The 26890-nt window shown below is 34.7% G+C and overlaps 3 protein-coding genes across 3 annotated transcripts; all 3 read left to right on the top strand.

Annotated features, from left to right (window-relative positions):
• The first annotated feature begins 2779 nt into the window (after window positions 1-2779).
• LOC120339695 (choline/ethanolamine transporter FLVCR2-like) lies at window positions 2780-5574 on the top strand. The gene is made up of 3 exons (XM_039407877.2): window positions 2780-3124; window positions 3282-3946; window positions 4741-5574. The coding sequence occupies exons 1-3, from the start codon at window positions 2817-2819 to the stop codon at window positions 5187-5189; spliced, it is 1422 nt and encodes a 473-aa protein (XP_039263811.2). The 5' UTR covers window positions 2780-2816; the 3' UTR covers window positions 5190-5574.
• Window positions 5575-8135: 2561 nt separating this feature from the next.
• On the top strand, window positions 8136-16827 carry LOC120339358 (uncharacterized). Its single transcript, XM_039407466.2, has 8 exons — window positions 8136-8262; window positions 8877-9055; window positions 9590-9682; window positions 11446-11674; window positions 12451-12536; window positions 14600-14707; window positions 14853-14990; window positions 15473-16827. The coding sequence occupies exons 1-8, from the start codon at window positions 8171-8173 to the stop codon at window positions 15724-15726; spliced, it is 1179 nt and encodes a 392-aa protein (XP_039263400.2). The 5' UTR covers window positions 8136-8170; the 3' UTR covers window positions 15727-16827.
• Window positions 16828-18893: 2066 nt separating this feature from the next.
• Window positions 18894-26462, top strand: LOC120339357 (forkhead-associated domain-containing protein 1-like). The gene is made up of 4 exons (XM_039407465.2): window positions 18894-22853; window positions 23705-23891; window positions 24654-24745; window positions 24960-26462. The coding sequence occupies exons 1-4, from the start codon at window positions 19284-19286 to the stop codon at window positions 25137-25139; spliced, it is 4029 nt and encodes a 1342-aa protein (XP_039263399.2). The 5' UTR covers window positions 18894-19283; the 3' UTR covers window positions 25140-26462.
• Window positions 26463-26890: the final 428 nt, after the last annotated feature.

Raw genomic sequence — 26890 nt, forward strand, 5'->3', positions numbered from 1 at the left:
CTATTGTCAACAAAATTAGGTGCACTGTTTGGTAACTGTAAAACATTTGCATTAGTAAATTGATTAGAATCCACAAAACTGCATGGGGTTGAAGACTGAATCGCGTGAACAGTGGACAAAGGGCAATATGATGGTTGTAAAACATTAACAGACGAATTCAGGTAAAAACTTATACCTGTATTTTCCAATTAGGTTCTGACTCACTGAAGTTGAGTGTCGAAAATTAACATCTTATGCTGAGGTGACGGTGTTATAATCCAAAATTGGCTTGGAGGTAGAAGAGTCTCTGTCACTTGGCAGTTTATCAAGTAGTTGAGCTTGTTGTTCTTTGAACTTTGTTTTAATTTTTGACGTTGTATTGTTAAGCAGCACATAAACCCATTTTCTAAAATATGTTCCAAAATTAAGTTTTTTTATTAATTTGAATAATAAAGATCGGTCTACTGTATCATATGCTTTTTCATGGTCAATGCCAAATATGATCAAAGGTTGGTTTTATTTGTTAGCCCAAAAATATCATCCCGAATAGTGAACAAGTTTTCATAAATAATTCTTCCTCCTATATGGGGTAGTACTTTTTTTTATTCTTATGGCTAGAACTTTTGCGATTAGTTTATATTCAAACTTTAGTAATGTGATTGGTCTCCCATTTTAAAAAATTTTTTTGTCCCCACTCTTACATATTAACGTTATTAGGCCTTGATTTGTGTAGTGAGACAATAGTAACTGTTTATGGTAACTATTATATATACAGCAATATTAGAATCGGACGTAAATGTTTGAAAAACTTGAAATAAAATTCACATGTGAAGCCATCTTAGCCGGGCGACTTATTCAATTTAATTAATTTTAAAGCACTGTCTAACTGTTCTTCTGTTACATGACAATCGAAATCTAGTTTTTTCGATAATCTTTGTTGCAAGTTATTTATAAGTGTATCTTGGGATACTATGTCTAAATTTTCACTTCTTGGTAAAGGTTATGATAATACTTGACTTGTTCTTGTTGAATTTCCGTGCATGAAAAAACTAAATTGCCATCGGATCTTCGTATTGATTTAAAAATGTTTGTTCTTCCTCTAGATTTCCCTAAATTCAGAAAATATTTGCTCGATTTTCCCCCTTCTTCTGTCCATTTAACTCTGGCTCCAATTATGGGACCTTTTGCTCCTTGTTTATAATAATCTTTAATTTCTACTTCTGTATTTTCTACTATTTCAAGTTTCTCTCATTTCATTTGCATCTCAATATAAGCGTCTCTGTATTGTGTTAGTAATTTGTTTTCCTTTTAATCATCTTGGATCCTTTTTAATTTACTAAAGTGAAATGCCAAAATTCTTATTTTTGACTTGCAGGACCTTTTGCTCCTTGTTTATAATAATCTTTAATTTCTACTTCTGTATTTTCTACTATTTCAAGTTTCTCTCATTTCATTTGCATCTCAATATAAGCGTCTCTGTATTGTGTTAGTAATTTGTTTTCCTTTTAATCATCTTGGATCCTTTTTAATTTACTAAAGTGAAATGCCAAAATTCTTATTTTTGACTTGCAGGAGTCCAAGAAGAACCATTTTTCGGCATCATCTATGTTAGAAAGTTTGAAATTCCAAGCCTTCAATATAGATTTAATTCCCATCGCAAAATATTCCAAATCATTAAGTTCCGTATTAAACTTCCAGTATCCTGGTCCCCTCTTTATATTGCTTAAAAATGAAATTATAATTACATTTGGATAGTGATAGAAATATGTGGCCAACTGGATATCAATTTTTATAATACTATTTAATTGATTTGCTGGAATATACCATCTATCAATACGGCACTCGACAATTTGTGAACCACTACGTTTTTGTTTTCAAGTATACTCTTTTGAGTTTATGTTTAAATGGCGCCAAACATACTATAGGTTTCCATTTTCCTATTTTTTTTTTCTAATTTCACGGTACTATTTAGTATTTATTATCTAGTTCTAGTCTATAATTTTGCTGCAAGCACCCCTTTGCAAAAAATCGCGATCTAACACTTCAAAATTACAAAGCCTTTCTAACATAAGTTTTCAGAACCGTGGATCTGAGGTTTGGCACATATTTTAGGCCAGTTTCAAACATCTAAACGGTGCAGTCAGAGTCAAAAGATTACTAAAATAATCAAAATGAAACTCCGAAATTTTCAAAAGAAGCGAAAAAGATTGCACACGCTAAAGTTTCCGTGGTCAAAATGTTTCTGAAGTGTGTGGCATCAGTCGCAGTCGAATTAGTTTTGAACCAGGAGCCGAGCACAAAATTTATGTCAACCCGAAGCCGTCAGTTTGTTTCTGAATGATACGAATTCGGCAATTGGCATCGAATATATACTTCAAGGATTATATACACGATTTAACAGCCCTGATGTTCACAACCCATAGTTTCATATACCGCGATAAATATCAACACGAAATTGTTATTATTCTATCGGCATAACCAAATAGTTTAAGTGGACGAAGATATGCTGTTGAGTTAAAGCCTGTTATTTGCACCTATAACAGCTGAATGAATTTCTATTTACTCGGTATGTGTCTCAGATTATATACGTTTAACTATATCTTGAGGAGACTTTAGAATTTGAATACATTACAAACTATAAAGCTTAATGCAAAAGTCAAAGCAAAATTGATCGATCGTATTTCGTGGCTGAAGTATCACATATAACGTAAGCGTACTCTTCTTTTTGTTTATTGTATTATCACGTTCTTTGAAGCACCTGTCAGTCTTAAGTATATGCGTTCTACAATCTCTCAAAGGTTTACCTAAGTCTGCAGTGCAGTTAGTCCTCAGCAGCTATGGCGGAGATAGTATACAAAGCATATCTTAAACGATATTTTCTCCTTGCGATTCTCTGTTTCGTAACATTTTGGCAAATGTATTCAACTACCGGTTTCATCATTCTGAACAATGCTGTAACGATGTTCTACCAAACTTCGCCGTATGCAACTGATTTGCTGGCTGTAATAGGAAATCTCATTGGCTTACCAGTTGGGCTGCTTTCTGCTTATTACAGCGATGTCTTATCCCTTCGTGCGATGATGTTAGGTCTCATTTTGGCACTTTTGGGCGGTTCGTTTGTCTGCATGATTGGGTTTCTGTCAGGGTGAGTAATATTGCTACACAAATATCAATAGAATGTGTAAACTAAGAGTGCTGTTTTAAGTATTGAAACTAGACATAATGAATAATGTCAAATAGGAAGCGATACGAAAAGATTTACAAAATATACAATACTGATTTACATTATCTGTTTCATTCAGAGATTTGTTCTACGTCACTGCAATCGGTCGACTCGTAATGACATCCACATTCGGCATAATGTTTACAACACAGGTTTTGTTGGCAGCAGGCTGGTTTCCTTCTAATGAGACAGCAATGGCATTTAGTTTCCCTTTGATGACAGCTATGGGTGGCTCAATTGCATCATCCGTAATTTACCCTCTCGCCATTCCAACGCTTAACTTCACCAAAAATATAAATAATTCGGAATGGGAAGGTTCTCACAGAGTAACAGTAGTGTTCAGCACGACATTTGGTAGCATGTGTATTTCCTCGTTATTATCATTAATATTAGCATTAATTTACTGCAAAAACAATCCTCCCTCTCTTCCAAGCCGAGCGCAGCATGATATTTTAATGAAAAAGGAAGAACGGAGACGTTGTATTGATCGCCTGAAAAGCATTTGGAGCATTATTGGCAAACGTCAGTTCGTTCTGATCACCATGGCGACGTCGTTTTTTCAGTCTTACTTGGTATATGGGATAATTTTGATGCCATCTTGTATAATAATCACGTTTCCTGAGATTGAGAATATTGTTCCTGGAAAAATATTCCTCATATCGACCATTGGACAAGTAGCAGGTGTTGCAGTAGCCGGCAAATTGCTTGATCGATTTAAGACCTTCAAGAAAGCAGTTTTATTAAGTAAGTTACTTGAGTCTATGCAGAGTTTTCTAGAGCAGGACTACTCAACTATTTTTATCGAAGGTCCGCAAACAAAACTTCAAAATTATTTGGGTCCGGCTTTCCAGAAATGATATTTCGGCATCTTCAAACGAGAACTTCCTCGACCTACTAATGATTAGTAGCAAATCAAAATTGTTTATTATGGTGTTATAGTTCTTTTTGTATATATTCAAAACTATGAAAGTCATTTTATAATAGGAAATTCAAAAAGTGGGGCTAATGATCCAAAATAAATAATTAGGTGCAGTCCAAATCCAATACTCGGAAGGTCCGGATTCGGACCGCGGTCCGCCAGTTGAGTAGCCCTGTTCTAGAGGACCCCAGCTCAGTACATTGAAAACATTTTGTTATATATACATCTTGGATTTTAATACTTCTATTCATTTTAGTCCGATATAACAACGTACAGAGGGTGTTTGAAAGGAGGTTTACTAATGACCTACCCCATCTGATCCATGTAATTTTCAAGAAAGCATTCTTGTCCGGATATGGGACAATGACCGACTTCGTTGGAAGTACTGTGTATACTTTTCATCTCGTCAAAAAGTTCTAGAGATGTTGGTTCTCTTAAAATAAATACTGCGTTGAGTTGCTGAATAAAATGTTATCACTTTAAAGTTCTAAACCCACAGAGTACAACTCTAAAACCTAAAGTACGCCATGTGTGTATCTAACGTCCACTCGTTAGGAAGAAAGTACAAACCATTTACTATAGATGAAATTGTATTATTTACATTTTATATCTTTTTCAGGTGTAATTATCATGATACTCTCATGTGTTGGACTGTTCTTTGCACATTCTCGTCGTAAAATGACTCTTCTTTATATATTATACACAACAATTAACACAGCAGGTGGAGTGTATTTACCTTCCGCTATTGAATTATTAGTTGAAACTACTTATCCAGCTAACAAATTGCTTCTGATGTCACTATATACGTCGATTTCGAATACCTTCATTGTTATTTTCACGTCCATTACCAGACTGTTGATGACAAAACGTGGAGTTCCAACTGCTACTTTAGCGACAGTTGGCTTTCTCGTGGTTTCGATGGTTGCCATATTGATGGTTAATCCAGATTATAAAAGACATAAGACTGATTTAAATACTACTGCATTAAACAGCAAACGGCAAAACAAGGAATTGAACAAAATTCATGATACACGTTCCATAGGAACGAATGCAGAATTATTGGAATAATTCATAATCATTTCCATAAATAGAAACTCAACAAAAACTGAAAGAGTTGTTCTTTTTAATTTATTAATTTGAAAAATATATACGAGAAATCATACTCGGAAATAGAGCGACTAAGTAGGCAACTATCACTTGAACCGTGAGGACGAGGTAGATGAATTTGATATTCCCATTTTACTACCAAGTTTTTCAAGACTGACCTTTATTGTCATTTTTATTGTAATAACTTTACATGTAGTCTTCTTCGTGCTATTTCTATATAGTATTACTTTGCTTTCAACTATGAACCATCTTGTACAACAGAGCGTGATTTATTTCGGTAGTTGCATGCTCTCGGAAAAATATAGACTGGTAATAACAAAACTCTCACAGGGCTTCAAAATATCAACTGTCGTACGTGGCAATTGCAATATCATTAATCTTGTTATGATTACTAATAAATAAATATATGAATCACTATGGTTGTTTTATTACTAGCACTTTAAATGAAGGTATATATATATGGACAACTTCATAAGAGAAAAATGACGAGGAAAGGAAAGGAAGAAAACTAACTGAAACCCGTTCATAATTACGTATTTATTCAAGCAATATTCCGAAGCTTTTTCGATATGATTAAACGCATAATACTGATAATGTATAATATCTACAAGAGTCCGAAAGCAAATAAACTTACAAAGTTCCTAGGAGGAAATCGCCTAAGATTTTGACAGATTTTTTTTTCTCGGTCACACCTCCGCCCCACTAACGTAAATATACGATGCAATTATTTTTTTTCCGTGAATTACACAAATTGTTAAGCTATTGAAGGCAATATGAATTTTTTTTAATGTGCTATTAAAAGATGGAATCTTCCAATTTCTAAATAGTTTGAAATTCTTGAATTACTCGAAACAAAATATTATCCATTCCAGTCGCATAAGCACAAACATACAAATTCCTCTATAATTGGCAATAGAATCATTGGTGTTTGAACATTAGTTGAGTTGAGATGTTTCAAATGTTTTCAAACATCCGCTTTGCATCATTAGCTAGAAATCCCTATCCCTATGTCAATGAAGCAATTCACAACACGCAATGAAATTAAAAAAGCTAGTAACTAGGTAAAGATCTTATTTATAATTCATATTATGGAAGTATAAAATGTGTAGAACAGGAAAATGCACCTTTGATTCGTCCCTCAACTCAGAAAGTATTCCATGTAAACTAGCGTTAAAATGTGACACAAGGTCACAGGCTTATTGTTATTTTGGTCGACATTTACCATAGACGCCTCAAGCTTTAATCAGGAATTTGAAAATGATATTCTGCTACCTCTCATTAGTTTAGCTACCGTAAATATTTATAGTTTTACATAGCCACAAGTTATTTGCGGATGATGGCATAAGTTACAGATGGATTTAGAAAAATGTTGATATCAAAACTTGTGTGCGAGTAAACTTGTAAATTTTAGAAAAATTAAATGTAATACTTTATATCAGAAAACAAGCGAATCGAGACATGTTTAACCTTCCGACCGCTCCAATCCCTGACCATTTTATGGGTATTTTCAAACTTATTTTTTTTGTCAACCATTAAGCCCTTAAGCTTCAATCATGGCTTTTTAAAAGCGTCTGCTAGAGTACTATTCAGCAATATATCTTTAAAACACACTCCTCGAAAAAAAAATTTTGCAAAAAAATTTCAAAAATTTCTAAAAAAAAAATTGGACTTTGAGATATTCTGTGTACAGTAGAGGGTTAATAATTAATTCCTAATTAATTAGTTTTTTCTTCAACGTTTTCGTCAAGTTTTTCCTAACATAACAATACCGAAACGACTATTATAGCATAAATGGTTATTACTCTGAAATTCACAATTGTATTTACAGTATTGTCAAGTTCAAGGTCAAATTACCGATACTTATGACGTCACAGCTCTTATTATTACTGCACAGACCACCCCCAATGCAAAAAAATTAAATTTTTTCGACGGAAATGCGCGTAGAACGACGTAAACAATCTCATACGCGCATTCACGCGTTAAAATTACCAATAATTTTACGTTTTTTTTACATACAAAAAATCTCCATACCTCTGCCAACTATGGAGCAGTCGAAATCATATTTATCAAAACAACACAGCGCCAGGAATGATCAGGGATAGTTAGTATGACTGAAAATACATGCTAAAGCAATAATAAGTCGTTATAAAGGAGTATTTTCTGTCTGAGCTGAGTCGACATTTTCAGACGTCTGACAGGCGATTTTGAAATCCACGCTATTTATACGATTCGCACTTTGCGTCACGGCTGGAAGGTTTTATCGCTTCTCTCATATCAGGGCATTACGTCAATAAACAGTTAAGAGCGATATTAACAGTAGGTTACCATGTGCTAGACTTAATCGCGTTGAGAATCCCATATGGACTAACGAGCGGCGAGAGAGTTAACGTATACTGGTTCTGTATAGTAAACCATGACATTTTCGTTAGCTTTGTGATATAGATATAAAATAATCCACATTTTTCTCTTTTTCAAGCATTTTTTTTTCGAAAAAAATCTAACGAACGATATTTATAACGGCCCTCTCCGCTATTGTTGCCGCTCGGAGCAAAGCAAGAATGAAGTATTATTATTCAGTTCAAGTACGAAGTAGAGGACGTCAGCTTCAAGTATCAAATTAGCAAACTCATTTGGTGACTTTGTGTATAGCACAAGTTTAAATGACTGCTTAGAATCAGATATTTACAATTTCATTCGAGTTTGTTAGAGGTTTGTCAGAAGATTTTTAAAAAGAGTTTTCGATAGTTTGTGCTTTTGAAATTTTCGACGTGAAGTGTATATTTTTACGTGGGGTCGTCTATATAATAGTTTATTTTTTCATTACCGGTATTTTCATTCGCATTTTCGATAATTTATTTATGATAATGCTCGGTTATGATATCGATTTAAATAATATTTATCTACTCAGGAAAAATTACATAGAAATCTTCCAAAATCTAAATATGATCTGTAGAAGTTTTGTATTACATCTTGTTTTTCTATTGTGCATAGCATGTATTGCTGTGCGAGGATACACCCCAGCTTCAAGGTCGAGGTGAGTCTTCTTTGCATGATTAGTTGCTCAATGTTCGCTGTAAAACCCGCAATTCATTGTTGTTGTTTTTCAATTAAATTTGTTCGAACAAACAACTAAAATTGTGCTCTATGTCTAGAACATTTCGCAAGAGATGGACGTCTTCACTGAAGGGGTGTGTGAACAATCAGTACGGTTATACATAGCTCATACCGCATACATTTTATTTATACTAATTCCTGTTGTTCTTTAAGTATTATTGTTTGATAATGCCACTCTAAGTGAAAAGCTAACTTCCCTCTAAAATTATATATTTGAGGTTTTGATAGGGTTTTCAGATACGCAATGAGCCACTGACATATTCGCAGATTTATAAAGAATTGCGGCGTACATATTTTCTATACATTTATTTTTTGAAATATCGTATTTGGGTGGTCTTCGTTTGATATATATATATACACGGTAAATAATATATAAAAATTACAAATCATTCGCGACGACGTTTCGGAGCTTCTCTAACTATTACGGAAACCGATTATCCAAAGCTCTTGAATATTTGACCAAATAACTGTCACAAAAAAAATTTGAGTAATATTTCTAAGGTAAAGTTTTTTTTTCAATTCAATATTTTCCAGGGCCCGTCGGCTGGTATCTCGATATTTCAATAGACTTGGAAATCGTGCAATTGTCGACGGAAGACGAATGTACTGGTATTGCAGGCGCGGAGCAAAACTCGCAATATGCCGACGGAATAAAATAAAGGGCACCAAGTCAGAAACCATTCAGAAAGCCAGATCAAAGACAATATCAAAAGGTAACGGATTGATTTTATTGATACACAAAACATTTTAGTTTAATCCATCTCGCTTCAAGTCAATTGATTACACACATTCTATATTTAGTTACCGGTATGTAGCCTATATATATAGATTATATTCACATAATTTTCTATAGAGTAAGCGATAGTTTTTTTTAAGTAGAGGAGTTGTATTGTGAGCGATGTAGAAAGTGAGTTCTGAATAGGTCTCGTATTCACCAAAAGCTACTCATTACTCTCACACGTGAGATTTATTTATATATAACCGAAACGCCGACCAATATTATCTCTTGGGTTAATTTTTTACCCAACTTTGGAGTGTGATTGTGACTTAATCGAAGTTAAAAATAAAATAAAAATAACTTTCGAACATGATCCAATATCGAAATTTGCTTTTCTTAGGATAGGGCCTTGGGTAAAATGTGGTATAAATGCATACATAAATGCATATATAAATGCAAAACCCGAACTCGCAAAATTACCAGGTTGGAACAAATGGGCTTTATATAATTCATGTTGCTCTTATTTCAGAGGTGTGTACGGCCCGCAACTGCGCAAACGGGAAATGTATCTCTAACAAATGTGTATGCAACAAAGGATGGACGGGAAAGAGTTGTACAGAGGGTGAGTCTTAAACCTGGCAAAATGACTATAATTATTACAAATAATGTAATCTACCAATCATATGCCAAGCAGAGAAATCACCCCACACAATATATATCATTTAATGCAAATTTGATGAGAAAAAACGGGCACCTGGAAATGATGTTCTATGGCATTGATGATAGTGGCGATTGGCGAACGCGAGGCCTTCTTCTGGCAAAAAAACGGAGGTTGCTAATATATTGTACTCACGTAAAAACACAAGCAAACAATTATGAACTAACTATACACAAATACGGTACTACTAGTTTACATAACATACTTCATATTTGACCGATTGAGTCTAGTTTTATCATTTTTACTTGCGTGGGCGTAAAGTTTAATGAAGTCATTTTAATCCTATCAACATTAGTCACAGGTAATTACAAAAATGGACACAAATTTTTTTATACGAGATTAACTTTTGTGGCTTGATGTATTTGTATTACGGGAAAGGCTAAAAATAGGTAAACATTCCTTACGATTAACAATCCCGCATTTTGGCTACTTTATTGAAATGAAAGCGGATTCACAAAAATATACGACAAAATAATAAAAGTATCAAGTTGAGTAATATTTTGAATTCACATGTAAAATTCAAAAAACGATAAATAAACACAAAGTTATGATACATGACAGATAATGGCATCCCATTGTAATTCAATTTATGACATACACCCCACATGCTGTGCTCTCACAAGGAAAACGCTTTATCATATGGCTACGATTGATAAAATCTACAATGTGTAGAACAAAGTATTATCTATAAAATTTTACTATTTTTTTTTATTTATTGTCTACCTGCAAATTCGCAAAAAATCATGAAGTAAAGAAGAGAAGCTATTGTAATATTGACCTTCTGTTGTTATTCATAGTGATTTAGGGTTACGTGGTAGACTTCCGGCACAGCGCGTGAGAATGTTTTGTGCATTCAGGTGTCGTGATACCGATAATCCACGACAGACAACAATAGGTCTTATGTTATACCTTTTAAAAATTCGTTTGGGTGAACGTACATAGCAAAATCAGAAAATTGTTATTGCAACTATCAATGGGTACTTCAATAATTTTATAAATATATATATATATATTTGAAATTTCGACAAGGAAAGATCAACATATTCTAAAATCAAATCGATTATTTATGCACATAAAAACAACTTTTCTCACTCAAATAAGTTTACCGAGATCCAAAATAATATACACAGTCAAACTACATATTTTCAAATTAATTATAATTTGAGATTCTGAGGCAGCTAATTGGATGCTCCTAAATTGGTAAACAAATAGGCTACAACTTGGCTTATCAGTGAGCCGCGTTTGAAATATATATATATAACTCCATCTTTTTAAATTAACTATGATTTGAGTTTCTGGGGCAGCAAAAAGAACCTGTGAATGCTATAGGATACTCAGAAATTGGTAAACAAATGGGCTACAACTTGGCTTATCAGCGAGCCGCGTTTGAAATATATATAAATATTTGCGTTCATGTTTACGACCAGTTTTCACAACTTTCATTAATGGATTAAGGAGGCTTGAATATCACAAGACCTGTCAAAAATAGCCTATTGTTGTGCTTTCTTAGGCGTGTTATCGGTACATTTGCGTGGGTATGTCAGCTCAAGGGTTGATTGTCCTTGAAGTGCTTTTGTAAAACAATAAGTACTGGTATAGTTATGTTGTATGTTTTGATCTTAAAGTGTTTTTAAAAAAAAAAAATTCTTTTCTTCTCATGTTGAAAGACATTGATGAATGTGCGAAGAATTTCCATTTTTGTGGACAACTTTGTATAAACACACTGGGAAGCCATCGTTGTGCGTGTAGACCAGGTTACCAATTGCACTCAAACGGAAAGTCTTGTTTGGTAGAGGAATTTGTCATCCGCGAAGAAGGTCACGTGAATTTGCCAAACCCTCCGATTGGTCTCAAATATGTGGCTTCGAACAACAACGACGTTGATATTCAAAACAGGTATGAATCGCTTTCACGACATCTCATTTTATTAATGATCAAGTATTATATATATATACTGATAACCCTACCTTGTCTGGCTATCTTAAACGTCATGTTAATAACACTGATAATTATCAGCCACGTTTTAATTGGGTTTATCGGTTTAAAATCCATGAATCGTGAAATCGCAATTGTAAATTTATAAACAACACCATTTGATATAAAGGCGTCATGCTATAAAATCTTCCAACGCTTTGCCAAGAACAATAAACCTACATTTCCGTTATTTTGCGATATATTTCAACAACCACAGATTACGCCGAACTCCCGCATTTATACTACAGCGATTTCAGGAAAACTACTAAGATAGGTAAAAAGTTAGTTCAAAGAAATCTCATTTGTTAACAAAAAAAAAAATGCTCAAATATATGAACATGAAGTCCAAAGGAACGGAAATAATGGATGAAAAATATTTTTCTTTTAATAAAATGAAACAGCAAAATTTTGAGGAAATTGAGTTCCATAATAACAAAAAACAGTTCGGCGTTAATAAATTGTTTGGTTCTATCTTGAACTAGAAAGATACCATGGTACAAAAAGTATTATGAGCATTTCAAAGTGGTAAAAAATCAGATTAATTTATCATCAAATCATAATAATATTCAGGAACGGAATTCGGTATCCAAATTTGCGATCTTTCTACCCTTTCGGGGGTCTCTCTCTCATCAATGTATGTTTGCCCTATTTATGCAAATTACTAAACTTTGAAATATTTATATTTTTGTACTCTCCAGGAAACCAGTTGTCGTACCATCTATCAAAGAACCCATTCTTCGTTATCCTGTTCTATCTAGATGGTACCTATCTGCCAAAGTGAAACGTAAGTTTGGAGAAATGTAATTTTGTTGGCATCCATCGCCTGTTGCTGACTTTCTTAAAATTATGTACTGACGGCTTCAACTATATAAAAAAAATCAATCTAATATTAGTGTATAAAGGATAGGACTACAACACTCGCCCGGTGCTATATAAACTAACTCAATTCATCGGGTTTATGTGGCTACATGGGTTTTTAAAGAAATAACACTAAGAACGAACGAATACATAAAAACGACGACCTAATAGTTTGTACAAACTTTTATCGCATTATGAGTATCCGTAATATTTGTCGCTGGTAACAAACGGCAATGCTTTTTGGTATATACAGATTAGAGATGTACCGATGTATCGGTATCGGCAATATCGGTAATTTTTTCGGTATCGGCATCGGTTAAATCAAGGCCGATATTTCCGATATATTTATCTTTTTGATATGGTCCAGAAAGTTTTAAAAGATAAGTTGGAATACTACTTTTTAATTTATTTTTTGTCTGGAGAGATCGTGAGCTATGAGCCATACATGCCCCCCCCCCCCGCGAGAGAATAGGATTCACGTGTTTTTAGCTATTCATCAGCCAAACTAGCTCAACTAATTTGGCTTTTTTCGCTGTCAAATTTTAATATTGACATTTTTAATATTATTATAGTAATTATGAAGAAATATATCAACACAGCACATAACAAAAAGCAACTAGGCGCCCAGTTTCAAATCATACAGTGGAATTGGGGTCCTTATCAACGGCACATGGACTTTTAGCACGGGTATAAATTCTGACTGTTTGTCGTCAAGTACGAGTGTCATTTAGTCCGTCGACATCGATAAACTAAATTCCGAAATTCAAAATATATGATAGCAATTGTAAAATATTTTATATTATAAAATAGTAAAGTAAAAAAACATCCTCGACGGTTATAGGTAGGACTTCTTTTTGTCGGTGCTGATTGATATTCTTTCATTTCGGCTTTGACTTATTGCGTCGACGATTACGATTAGCCACGAAATATTATATTTGTAAAATGCTTTTAATTTGAACGTAGGACGGCGGCGCAAGAATGTGTGGGTGATATTCGATATTCTTTTAAACACGAATAACGATATTCGAAGGTCGCGATATTCATATTAAGTTCAAATGGGACATCCGGGCTTATGAGTTTATTAATTGAACACCGAGATTACTAGCGTTACTGTACAATGTATCTTAATCAGTTGAAGCAAACACCAAACATTAATTTCATATTATGTGATATATATATATATCTTTTTTTCCGATCTGAAATAATGTGTACTATGAACAACGCTCAAAGACCATTGTTTTAACCCGTCTGCCCTACACAGCACACCTAATTAAGTAATAATTACATAGTATCGGTATCGGAATATCGGTAATATCGGCCTTTTTGTAGTATCGGCGTATCGGTATTGGTATCGGCGTTTTTAGCTGGTATCGGATCGGTATCGGCGACAAAAGTGGTATCGGTACATCTCTAATACAGATTAGAATATCATCTCATTAGAACACAAATTTATTAAAACTACTTATTTCATAAAAGATCAATTTTTTCATTATTAGATTCATTATAGGCCATAGGGCAATGCACCAGACCATTAAACATTTCAAAAATCTAGGTTCATTGTTTCCGAATATAATTCTGTGCAGAAAACTAGACAGTCGTCAACACGAATTGAAAACGTGCAAATCGCCGCCAAATTCAGAGCTGTGACGAGACTTTTGCATTCTTTCATAGGAGTCGTATATTACACTTGGGAGTCAAAATGGAGAATGCCTAGAATCAAAATTTCACACTTTCCTGGTGTCTTACAGAAACTCAAAAAATGAAATCAATTTGATTAAGCAGCCTTTTTGCTTTGTTTTTATTATCAAAATTTGATTTATGCCCGAGTTCGGACCTGGAGTCGAAATTTCCATTAATCCGGAGTCGGTTGAAGATATTCACCGGTTGAAATGCTTACCGCTTACATAAGGCAAACTATTTCACATTGAGTCGAAGGAATATGCTTTGAGACTAAATACTTGTTTTTCTGAACAATGTTATTTGTTGTAGGTGAATGCAAGAAAAGCTGCAGATACCAATGTGTCTCAGAAAATGGTGTTGAGAGATGCATTTGCCCACGTGGGTTAACAATAGCAGCGGATGGAATTTCTTGTATAGGTAGTAGTGGAAAATTTTTATTCAAGGGAAGAAATGTTCCAACTTACTGTTTTACAGCGGTCGCTGTAAATGAATTACTATTAAAGCAGATAGTAGTACATAGCTGTGCACTGTTTGAATGTAAAAAATGGTGTGTGTTTTTCAGATTATAATGAATGTTCCGACAGCACTAAATCTGTATGCCCAGCTAATCAAGAATGCAGAAACACGTACGGGGGTTACGTCTGTAAATGCCAACCAGGTTACATTATAAGTCACGGACTTACTGGAAAATCGTGCAGAGGTAAATGGTTTTCGAAATTTATAGTGAAAAGCGAGCGGTATTAATTTATCTACTTGGTTAGTGTGGGGGTATCTTTGACTGTTATCTTAGAAGAATTTAAATTGGAAGTAAAGGTATAAAATATATTTCGACAAGTCGTATATTGCTTAGCTCGAGTTTAATGCAAATAGGCAACTACACTTGAATTTTCCTATATTTTGAATATCATCCAAGGGATTCAGCAACATTTCAACACAGTAATTGTGAATACTCGTTGTCAAGTTTCCAGAATATTATATATACAGCTATATCAACTGAAATTTTATTTTTTTTCGTCACTGAGTGATGTATTACACTGATGAGCCTAACATACCATATGCACGGAAAACTCCTGCACACTCTTAAAGAGATACACAGTTAAGGCTGACATCGATAACATTCAATGAATTTTCATATAAGGCTCAGACGAAGTTATCGGAATCAATTGAGTTCATTTTTTGCAGACGTCAATGAATGCTTCACAGGAGAACACTTATGTGGACGAAACGCATATTGCTTAAACACACCCGGATCTTATGTCTGCAACTGTCTTCCGGGATATGAAAAAGATGGTGTTATCTGCAAAAAGATGTCATCATACACATCAGAAATGAATTTGAGAGAAATCATATCGCGCGGAGGACGATACTCGTCCCACCCAGCTTTTTCGTGGTCCGGGCGAAAGCAATTCTCTGCACATCGCCCTGAATTGGAGTAGATATCAATACCATGTATAACAAACTATCTCGTCCATGAAGTAATTTGAACAAATTAGACTAACGCCACAAAATATATCAAATATCTCTTCTAGAAAACTATGCGAGAAAAAATCATAGCATGAGACACTAGAGATGAGACTTACAGTTTGATCAGTTTACAGTTGCTTAAATGTATTGCAGAGACTACCGTGGCAACTTATTCTGTAATTATGAAGAGAGATTTTATTAGAACTCACTTCGTCATATTATTACTCCTCACAGCAGTCGTTCCCAACCTTTTACGGCTCGTGGCCCCCTCCCGGAGGCGTTTAGCACTCACTTAGTTTTGATCATCATATTATGATTAGTAGATTCGAAAACCCCATTATGTTCAAATAATTCATGCTCAACAAAGTGAAAATACGCCATAAAATAATCTTATCAAGCAATGAAATTAGGAGAAACGAAGTTTTCTTGTAAAGGAAAATGTGAAATCGACTTTGCGCCTAGCAGTGTGGCCTCTCCAGCCGCCACGGGTAGGGAACCGCTGCTTTACAGCATAGTGTCTTTTAGAGCCTGCTGACTTAGTATCCAGTACGTGTTCAAGTCGTGCACTCAGTCTGCTATCTTCTGTTTTCATTTAAACCAATTTTTCAGTAAACGGGGTTTTAAAAATAAGCCAATCATGAAACGAATATTGCGTAATATCACCGTATTGTAAACGCTTTCCACTTATATTTAATTCAGATAGACATATGTTTTTTTTTTATTACCATATTATTATAAGCCGAAATGTATCGGACAATAAGTGTTAGGGAGCATGCCACGTCCTGTTCAAGCTTTACAGTGTTCTAAAAAACGAAACAGCGTGTAGAAATACATTGTACTCCGTTCGAAATAAGTTCATTTGGGAATATACCAATCAGACGCGGCCCATCCATCTAGTGACGATCAAATAATGAACTTGGCCGAATCAAGTCAATCACGTCAAATGAGAACGTAAAAATATGTTCAAAGTCAACAAAGGTTAAGTTGGAAATCGCTAGTTCAAGTTTACTGAAATTTTAATTTTCCGCTTGTCACGATGAATATGTAGAAAATAAACTTTTGAATAAAGACTGTATTCTTGGATATCGGCAGATACACAACATAGCATTATGTTCGAATTATATGCTTCCGGACCACCTGTGCAGAAAGCCATTGTACGAAAAAGCTTTACGGCGCGGGCTCTCGATGTAGCCTATCGTCACGCTAATAACCGAATTGCGTAAGTCATTTTTAGCAGTTTTGAGAAAAACGTAAAAAACTTCCTAATGATATTGTTATGCCATTGAGAGTCAATAATTCGCCATGGTTCAATTTTTTGATCGTAGCCGGATTTAAGTTAATTTGTATGACGCAGTTGAGTGACGTCATAATGACGCACTGTGACTTGAGCAGAAATGTGTCTATGACTTGGGGACATACGCAATTTTGCAACTTTACTATATGCACCAGTCCTGAAAACTAAACATTCTAAAAACGAATGTAATTTTTAGGAAATACAATGTCTAATCCCCAAAATAGATAATCAGTTTCAATTACATTATTTTTTATGTTTAAAAATATATATTTCAATAATATAACACGTTCTGTACACCCACCGAAATAAGACTAAGATTAAATATATATAAAGAATAAAACAGCAATACACCCAACATAAAAGCCAACCAAGGTGAATTGGACTCGGACAGTGAATATCACAAGTGCACGCCTTCCTATACTGTAGTATAAATTCAAATTAATACCCGCTAAGCTAGAATCCGCAAAAACTCGAAAATACTTCGCAGAGGTTATTTTGCCTTTGTGACGTCACAATAGTCAATGTAGTTACCACAATGTAACTAACAATGTGGTAACGATGATAATTCATTATGACGAAACAATTGCACAAATGTGCATGTCATACTAAATCTTCATTTTTATGGGTTTCGGAATTCTTAAAATAAAATCTGAGTTAACAGACAGGTGCGCAGCATTACATAAATACCTATTTTATAAAAAACTCAAAGTCGCCAAAAATGACTTACGCAATTTGGTTATTAGCGTGACGCTATACTACTGATGAGAATAAATGAAGTACATATTATATCGAAAAGGAAGACCAAATTTAAAACCTAGCTTGGCGCAAGGGAGGGGAATTTCAACCCTGATCCTTTAGTTTAACTCACGGTAAATTTCAAAAACAAAATTTACCTCCTCAACTGCGTAGACTTCCTATTCCCGTGTGACAGAGTGAAATAGGGAAAGGGTTGCATGGCTAGACATTTTCTCCGCGGTGGGAGCTCAATAAGCATCAATTGCGTTACGTGGTCAATGGCCACATTTGTCCATGCAGTTTTTTGCTTGCAAAATGTACTCAATGTATATCAAATTAACCCTCAGCTGAGAACCTTGGCTTCGAGTGAGTCACGGAGAAAGGATTCAGGTTTAGATGTTAAGATAGGCTCATTGCCGCCCTCCCCTGGTTCAAATTCTATGATTAGGATTTGGAATTAGTTTAAAGAGTTTCCACAATTTTATTATGGCGTGTGTAACGATTGAAAACATGCTTGTCAACATTTTTTTGTAGCGGAAGTAAAATGCTATAATATAAAAAGTAATGTTGTCTCAATGATTTTGATATTTCTAATACAATTTCTAACCCTTCGTATTAGTATGAAGTGCAAAAATCTCGTAAGAATAATTTTATCACAACGCATCGACAAGAGAGCTATTCAAATCGATCGTCCACGATATTAAATCATTGTTGTTATTTGAAGCAATTCATGACAAGCGTTTTATCGCAGAACGTGCAGAAGCAATATGACTACTCAAAGCAGATTCAACCAGCCAAAAGTTTCGAATCAATCAATCTATCACATATCATCTGGAAAAAAAATTAAGACTCGACGATAGAAAAGTTGCATATGATCAAGCCACCTTTTCGACTTTTCTCCCCTTCGGGAAAAATATCAAATTTCTATCCTAAGACTGGAGTCGCAACACCTAACCATTTTCAAGGTAGAATGACAACGATTTCTGAGTGGTTATTACGAAGCCCGATTCGGCTCATAAATCTCCGGGGTCAAGTGGAGCTAATCCTCGAAATTGTTGTTTTTGTGCCATTCAAAGCTTTATGTTATTACATCCGTTATACCTCTATTGTATCCACATCGGTCTCAGAAAAACGATGGACCATACGGAAATATATTGAATATTTCATTTTATGTTGCGAGTATTCTTGTTTTTGGGACACCACTGGAAATAATGTAGCATCCTCAATTAAAAAATAAATAAAAATAAACAATCATGTATACCTCCGTTTAAAATGTGTATATTGTTCAGCATATTGTTTCATTGACAATAGATGGCGCTTTCATTTTATGCTTGAACGGCAATGTTTACTCACATCGGCGCGGTATCCATAGCTATATCAGAAGCGCCTTGATACGTTCAATAGTCTCTGTTTGGACGCGATTAGTGAGTACAACCCTATCTATATGCGCAGGTTTTTGTTGGAACAATCGTGAGAGAGAGTCGAGCGGTTCATGCTGTTATGAAGATGAAAGGATATTTATGTAGTCATGATGGATCTATCGCTCTCAGCAGAAATTCTATGACCATAGGACGCCAGGACTGCGATATTAATATAGATGACCCCCGCGTAGAATCTTGTCATGCTGTGGTTGAATATAACCAAGACAAACAATGTTACGTCATAAGAGACCTAAACACGCCTAGTGGGACTTACGTCAATGATTGCAAAGTTCAAAACAATGCAGTATATGTTACCAATGGTGATACCATAAGATTTGGACAAGGTGGTAAACCATATGAATTGAAATTTGCTGGTTTCAACAGCACTCAAAGCAGTGAAATGGCGACAATTGGTGGCTTAAAACGACCCATGTCAGCACATACATTGTTAGAAAATACAACTTTTACAGGTTCCTTACCTGAGATTCACTCTAAAAGACAAAACATTAAATCATTTGCGTTTCCTCGACCACCAATGCGACCAAGATCAGCTTGTGAAATGGATAGATTACAAACAATACCAGCGGAATATAAAACAACTGGCAAAATTCCTTCACGACAAGCATGGGGTGAAAATCAACATTTTGATGCACTTCTTAAACCCAAGTTACAAAATCTTTTACATATGGTAAATGAAATGAATTCACTTGAAAAAATTGATGATCAATATAACCGAAAAGACAGCATTTTAAGTGGTTTAAGAGAGCAAATAACAGAAATTTGCCAACAAATGGATGAGAATAAAATCGCAGCCAATCAAAATTTAGCACACGAATTGTATCATATAGAAAGAGAATTAGAAGACAAACGACTTGAAATATCTTTATTACGACAACAATTGGATTCTGTGATGCAATCATCTCCGACCATGACAACTCAACTGGCAGAAAAAGACAAATTAATACACGAACTACGGCATGATTTAGACAAGGCAAAAAAGGAGTATTCCATGTCACATGGTTTGGTCCAATCTCTTCAAAGAGAACTCTCAGTGAAAGAAGCTGAGATCAAAAGAAAAACAAGCGAAATGTCCTTGCTTCAGAAAAATCTTAGAGACAAAGATATCCAGTTTCAATCTCTTTCGGCAAAATTTGTAAGAGTTCATGACTGTCGAACCAAAGATGAAGCGATAAACACAGTGAATGAAGATATGAAAACACTTAGACAAAAGATAAGAAGATTGGAATCTCGTTCAGGTGATCATACAAGCCTAATACAAAGGTACAAAAATGAGATAACACAATTGAATGAAATGATAAAAAAGCAAGAAAATGAAAAAGAGACATCAATCAAAAACATGGAACAACAAAAGGGGAAATTTTTAGAGTTACAGCGAGCAGAAAGATTGTTACGTGTCGATGTAGAACAAGCGAAAAGTAGGTTGAAGCGCTTCAGAGGCAAAATAACAAAAATATTGTATTCTGCTTCGGGTGTCAGAGCACCTGATCATCCAGATGATGCAGAAGACAGTCGACTTATCGTCGATTTGGAAACAATAATTGATCAGAGAGAAAAAGATATGGAAGATATACGAGGATTAAATTCAGAGTTAAACTCGATAAGAAAACAAGGAGAAGAAAAAGAAGCATCTTTGCAGGTCCTCACTGAAACAATGGAAGATATATTGTCAACATTAACAGAGAATGGCCATCATACTGACATATTAAGAACCAAGAGGGAGGAGTTGTCTGGTTTGGAATTAGATAAATCTTTATTACAAATGAGAAGAACACTAATTGGTTACATAAAAAGTGAAGAGCAGTGGGTTTCAGAGATATATTCATCTCTACAAAAAGCCGGTTACAATGTAGAAGTAACGGATAAAACCCCAGGATATTTCGTTTCACAACTTCATCAAAATCTCGTAGACAAACAAAATCAAATCAAAGATATGGAAAATGCACTACAAGAGACTGAGGACAAACATAATAAGGAAATAGAAGATAAGGTGCATGAAATCCAAGCCAACATTTCAAACGAAATTGATAAAGTAAGAGAGCAAGAAAAAGAAGAGAGAGAAGCCATCATTTCTGAATTGACAAACCAATTAGAATCTGATCATGGTGTTAAATTACAAGAAGCTTTTGACAAATGTACAGAAGCTAATCAAACCATTGAAAGTCTTAAAGCAGAACTGGCAACGGGGCAAGCGGAGATAGAAGAATTAAATGCTCAATTACAAAATACCAAAGACGAATTAGAAAGAAGCAAACAAAATGAAAATGCAGTCAACGAAGAATTAAAAACAGTTCTTTTGCAACAAAAAGAAAACAAGCAAGCGCTTAACGAGGAAGCATCGTCCACAAAGAAAGAATTTGAAAACGAAATTCAGCAATATAAAGAAGAAATTAAACAGCATTCCATAACAATCGTCAAAATGGAAGAACGAATACAAGGCATTATGAAGCAACTGGAGCATGCAAAGAAAGAAACAGAGAGACTCCGCGCTGAATTACGCGAATCTGATCAAGCAAAACATAGACTAGCTCCAAGTCCACCTCTGGTTGTCCCACCACTAGTTTTTGACATAAATGGATATGAGCAAACAATGGCAGCTCTTAGGTCTGAGTTGGTCGGAGCGCAAACTCAACTCCATGTACAACAAACTGAAATATTGGCATTGCGACGAGATCTAGCAAGTTCTCAGGCTCGTATATCAGACATGAAAGGAGAACTAAGTGAACCACTGAAAGAACAACTTGAAAGTGGAAACAGGATTATTCGAGAAAAGGAATTAGAAAATGCAAAGCTACGAGAAAGCGTCAACAAACTATCTAAGGTCGTTGACAAACAAAAAGCAGAAATTCATGCTTCAAAGAGAGAATTGAAAGAGCTGAGACAGGCTGTTGTCCCAAGAGAAGATGAACAAGAAAGACAAAGGCGATCACCAAGCCCACCTATTACAATTCCTAAAATTGCAACTGTTGAAACAGGCACACAAGATAGCCGCATTGGTAAAATCAATGCAGAACTTACATCCTTGGGCGCAGAATGCAAAGGAGATCGACACACAGAGGTTATAAATAGACAAAGAGAAGCTCTAGCAGAATTGAGAGCTCGAGTCAAAGCTCTCAACAGTGTACAACCTATCAGCCCTGGTAATGAGGAACTTGTCCAACAGGTCATGCTGCTGAAAAAGGAATTGGCAGAAATCAGAGCACGTCAGGTTATGGAAAACGACTCTGCTTTCCGAGATCAGTTGTCTTTTTCACACAGTGGTGATGCAAGTGCAAGAGATATGGCTCCTACTCACCTCAAACCAATTGATGCAGAAATAGAGAGAACAGCTCGCATGCAGTTAGAAGATACACTTAACATGAGTGAACAATCGTACATGGACATGTGCAATGTAGTTGGTGGTTTACTCAACATCAGTAACATGTCTGGCATGAGATCTGCAAATCATCTTCCAGTTGATGAGCGTCAAAAACTTCTGGATGAACGTAGACAAGATCTTGAATCTATCAGTCAGCACATTAAATCCATCTCGAATCGCCTGGAACGGAAAGATAATTTGTTACAAAATTACGATAAAGATTTGGCTAAGTTAAGAGAAGCTGAAGAAAAAGCAACACAAAAAACAGCGAAGGTAATAAAAATTTTCAATGTATTTTTATGACACTATTTCCACTTGAAAAAGTAAGGTAAAATATACTAAATCTGTCTTCCCAGATTACAAACTGACTTCAGAACAGAATCACATGCCTACATATTGATCCAGAAATTATGATTATGATGAATTATTGATCTTTTTACATTTGCATTGTCCATATATAAAACTTGGTAAAAAGCCACATGCAAACTGACCTTGAGGGCGAGGATCACTGAAACGAGTTTATACATTATGAATGATTTTTTAAATAATTGATGCAAGTTTGAGTATGATGCGATATCCTGCACAATAGCAGTAAATTATATTTGTGTAAGCTGTTTTATAACTTTGACCAAATAATGATAGCATCATAGGCGTCTTTAAGACGAGTCTGTACGAGTTTAATATTTTGTAAATATTGACCATAATTCAATATCATAAAACTGTGTTCTCTGCGATGACAATGATGGGTAATTTTTGTTTGTTTACTTTATAGTGCGCTTTCATCTCGTTGTGTAACAAAGAAAGTATTGTATTATGGTATGTCCCTGATAACAAAAATCTAATAATGAACTTTACTAATGACCCAAATTTGTAAATAGATTTCAAAAAATTCGTAAATTTAAAGATGCATATAAAGCAATTATCAGATATGTAACGAAATATGACAAAATATAGAAAAAGCAGTTCTGAAGAAATTAAATTTTTATGAAACATGAATAGGTGTCTCTTTTTATAAAAATTGTAATAATGTACCTCAAAGTTCACAATCATGTGTTTTGTATGGTATATAGGTTACTATTTATCAAGCAGTAAGAAAAATTCCAGTTTATTTATACATTCCTCAGGTAAGCGTGCTACTTGATGAAATAACTGGGAAGAATGAAGAAAATGCACATTTAAGAGAAGCTTTGAGGAGAACAGAGGAAAGACTTAACCAGGAAAAAAGATTAAATACAGCAATTAAACAGAAGAAAACTTATCATCTCGAGAATTTAGATCAAAGATATCCACCAATGAAACATAAAGATAAGGGTAATAACAACACAAAAAAGTGGAGCTTCTGTCTAGGCGTTTTAATTAAGCTCAATTTAACTATTACTACTATTGGTATTTAAGCATATATTATAGTTATTTTTATAAAAATATATCCAATGCAACACAGTGTGAAATCCATGAGCTACCTTGATGGTTAATGAGCATTGTCCCAGCACTGCAGTTGCAGTACCAAGCCCACTAAACTCTGAACACATGGATGCTCGTTGATCAGTTAATATTCTTAAAATGTGTTCATGACCCAAATCTGCTTTGTTTCTTTCAGTTGTTTACCAAACTTTTCGTATTTCTGTTGCATCACATGGCCACTTTCATTACTTTTCAATGTGATTTTACTTTCATCGCTTCATCAGATTTTATCTTACATTTTCCTAAGCTTCAGATGGATTGGGTATTCTTTTTGTTTCGCATATTGTCAGTATTTCTATACATAAGTTTCTGTATCCAAATTTACTCAAATACTTACCGATGAAAAAGCGATAGAATAACACTTTTTGACCAGCTAAACTCATTTGTAAACTGTTAGCTGAAATGGAATAAAGCAAAGTACTCCCAAGCATCCACTTGAGACCACTCAAACTGCCATAAGCTTTTTATTGTATATTTTACACATACAACATACACTTATCTTGAACCTCAGCTATCCCCATATATTCTTATAATGAGCTAATATAATAATACTGGGTATGCTTGTGTCAGTATCGCCTACGAAACATTAAAACTCACAAAAAATATTTTTAGAATGTATAACTTCAGAATTTGAAGATGAAGCATTACGAGTTCGCCGAAAGAAAGATAAATCAAACATGATGAAAAAGGAATATGAAATACAGGTAACAACATGCTGTATAAAATGATGGAGTCTACATGAATAGCTCGCAACTTTAGTGATGGCTATCGCAAAATAATTGTTTCAGTGTCAAATACGAATTATTAATATTTTAAATATGCATTCATCAATCTTACGAAATTTTAAGGCTACCTATGAGTATATTAAGATCAAGACAATGTAGTGAAGTTGTTTCAATTTGAACATTTTCACTACAGACGCTGAAACAGAAGCTGCGCTCACAAGAGCAAGAACTATGTCAAACCTCTGCTCAAGCAGCAAATTTGATGCAACAGCAACATCGGACACATCGAACATCGCGGAAAGGAACCTCATCTGAAACTTCATCAGTTTCAAGTAAAAGTAGTCGTTCATCCAGATCTAGAGAGCTTGCGTGAATCTCCATCCACACGATTTTGGCGATTACTCAATAGCACTTCGCATAGAATTGATATCCAGAAATGGTATAATTCTTAGAAACCAATAGATATAATCCATGTTTTGCAAAAACCTATACAACGCTTTTTTACATCGAAGTATTTTGTTTGTAGAAAAATAGGCGCTCCAGAAGTATGTGCACAAGATGGCGCACTACCTGATAACTCCAACCTGGAACACATACCACACATACCATGTTCAGGTTGTGCGTCATCTTTGTGCACATACTTTGGGAGCACCGAAAATATACCAACTCTGTGTATATGATTTATTTTTAAAATATTCCATTAATCATGTATTGTGAGTGATTATTTCTCCACTGTATTATTTAATCTACCGTATATATCTTGGTTTAATAGTATTTTTATTCTTGAGGTTTACAATTTTCCACTTTTTGATTGTGTCGAGAGTAGATAATTTTTGAAATGTTCATATCAGTTTATGAAAAATGGAAACAAGGGCACTTCTCATGTTTTGTTATATCACTCTTGGAGCAAAAAAACACATGTATTAGAATACAAATTATCTATTCTTGGCAAACTACCAATGTTGCTTTCTGGCACTCCTCATTTGTTCCACCCCAAATTACTCTTATTTTCAACTAATGCACCACCACACACAGATTTTCCACTGCTGGTAGCGTCATTCAATTCCACTATATTTGTTCATTTGCTTTTTTGTTAATGTTTACAATTGTATCCCCTAACTGAAATTACACATTTGCCATCATTGCTAGAAATTTTTTAATAATAATATTGCCTCCAAAAAAAAAACCACGCTTGTGCCATCATCAAGAATATGTAAAAGAGCAAATTGTCAACTTTCCCAACCACTTTAATGTGAAGGAGAGAGATATATAACTCCTTGTCACAATACATGAAATGGTACTCCACTCGAAAATAACAAGAAGTATGATCAGTCAGTTGGATAAATCTCAACTTTCCTAGTTAATTGACCCACTTAAAAGTTAGTACTACCTACTGTAAAATTGTATTTTACCTTGCAAAAAACAAACAAACTTAAAAGCACTTGCGATCTAATCCATTTAATGATATTATTTTGAATGCCAAGCTTTCCCAGCCCTTGTATGCATGCTTTAATTTAGGAATATCTTCAATGTTTTAGAAGCAGAAATATAATTTTTGCTTCAATCGTTTTTAACCTTGTTTGTAATTTGTCACTGTGTTGTTTTGCGATGATCCCTCATTCTGCTTTTAGTAATATTTGATGACTTTTAGACATATTCAATAAAATTAACAAAATGAACTCTTTGTTTGATTAGGGTTACAAATAATTCTAGAAAACTGGCCGAATTCGAAGGGGGGTAAATTTGCTCCTTGTGTATAATTTTGACCCGCATCGCAGGTGAATTTTGCGAGCCAGAATGTACATGGCCGAATATTGTAGTTGACAAGATTGCCAAAACTCTATTGCACAATTAATGTTTATCATGCTTCTGCTGTGATGGAACCGCCTAGCCTAGTGCCCCTCCACAGTTTCCACACAGAGAATGAGGGGGTCAATTTTACCCTATAATTGCCAAAGGGTGTAGAGGAGGGATTAATGAAGGTTAAAGACCCGTGTTGTGTATAGGAGTGGTAGTGCAATGGGTCTGATATTCATGAATTGACTAAAAAAATAAATGAAATGTTCATACCTAACAACAAGAATGTGTTTTCCAACTTCATACCACAGGACAGAATTGAAAAAA

This window comes from Styela clava, chromosome 9 (genome assembly GCF_964204865.1).
Source record: "Styela clava chromosome 9, kaStyClav1.hap1.2, whole genome shotgun sequence".
Taxonomy (NCBI): Eukaryota; Metazoa; Chordata; class Ascidiacea; order Stolidobranchia; family Styelidae; genus Styela; species Styela clava.

What these genes read in the sequence shown, in the direction of transcription:
- LOC120339695 (XM_039407877.2), top strand. Translation starts at nt 2,817, where the DNA reads ATGGCGGAGATAGTATACAAAGCATATCTTAAACGATATTTTCTCCTT. An exon ending in ATGATTGGGTTTCTGTCAGG is followed by an intron (nt 3,125 to 3,281) that starts GTGAGTAATATT and finishes TGTTTCATTCAG; the next exon opens with AGATTTGTTCTACGTCACTG. An exon ending in CAAGAAAGCAGTTTTATTAA is followed by an intron (nt 3,947 to 4,740) that starts GTAAGTTACTTG and finishes TATCTTTTTCAG; the next exon opens with GTGTAATTATCATGATACTC.
- LOC120339358 (XM_039407466.2), top strand. Translation starts at nt 8,171, where the DNA reads ATGATCTGTAGAAGTTTTGTATTACATCTTGTTTTTCTATTGTGCATA. An exon ending in ATCAAAGACAATATCAAAAG is followed by an intron (nt 9,056 to 9,589) that starts GTAACGGATTGA and finishes CTCTTATTTCAG; the next exon opens with AGGTGTGTACGGCCCGCAAC. An exon ending in GACGTTGATATTCAAAACAG is followed by an intron (nt 11,675 to 12,450) that starts GTATGAATCGCT and finishes TGTACTCTCCAG; the next exon opens with GAAACCAGTTGTCGTACCAT.
- LOC120339357 (XM_039407465.2), top strand. Translation starts at nt 19,284, where the DNA reads ATGAAGATGAAAGGATATTTATGTAGTCATGATGGATCTATCGCTCTC. An exon ending in AATGAAACATAAAGATAAGG is followed by an intron (nt 23,892 to 24,653) that starts GTAATAACAACA and finishes AAATATTTTTAG; the next exon opens with AATGTATAACTTCAGAATTT. An exon ending in AAAAGGAATATGAAATACAG is followed by an intron (nt 24,746 to 24,959) that starts GTAACAACATGC and finishes TTTTCACTACAG; the next exon opens with ACGCTGAAACAGAAGCTGCG.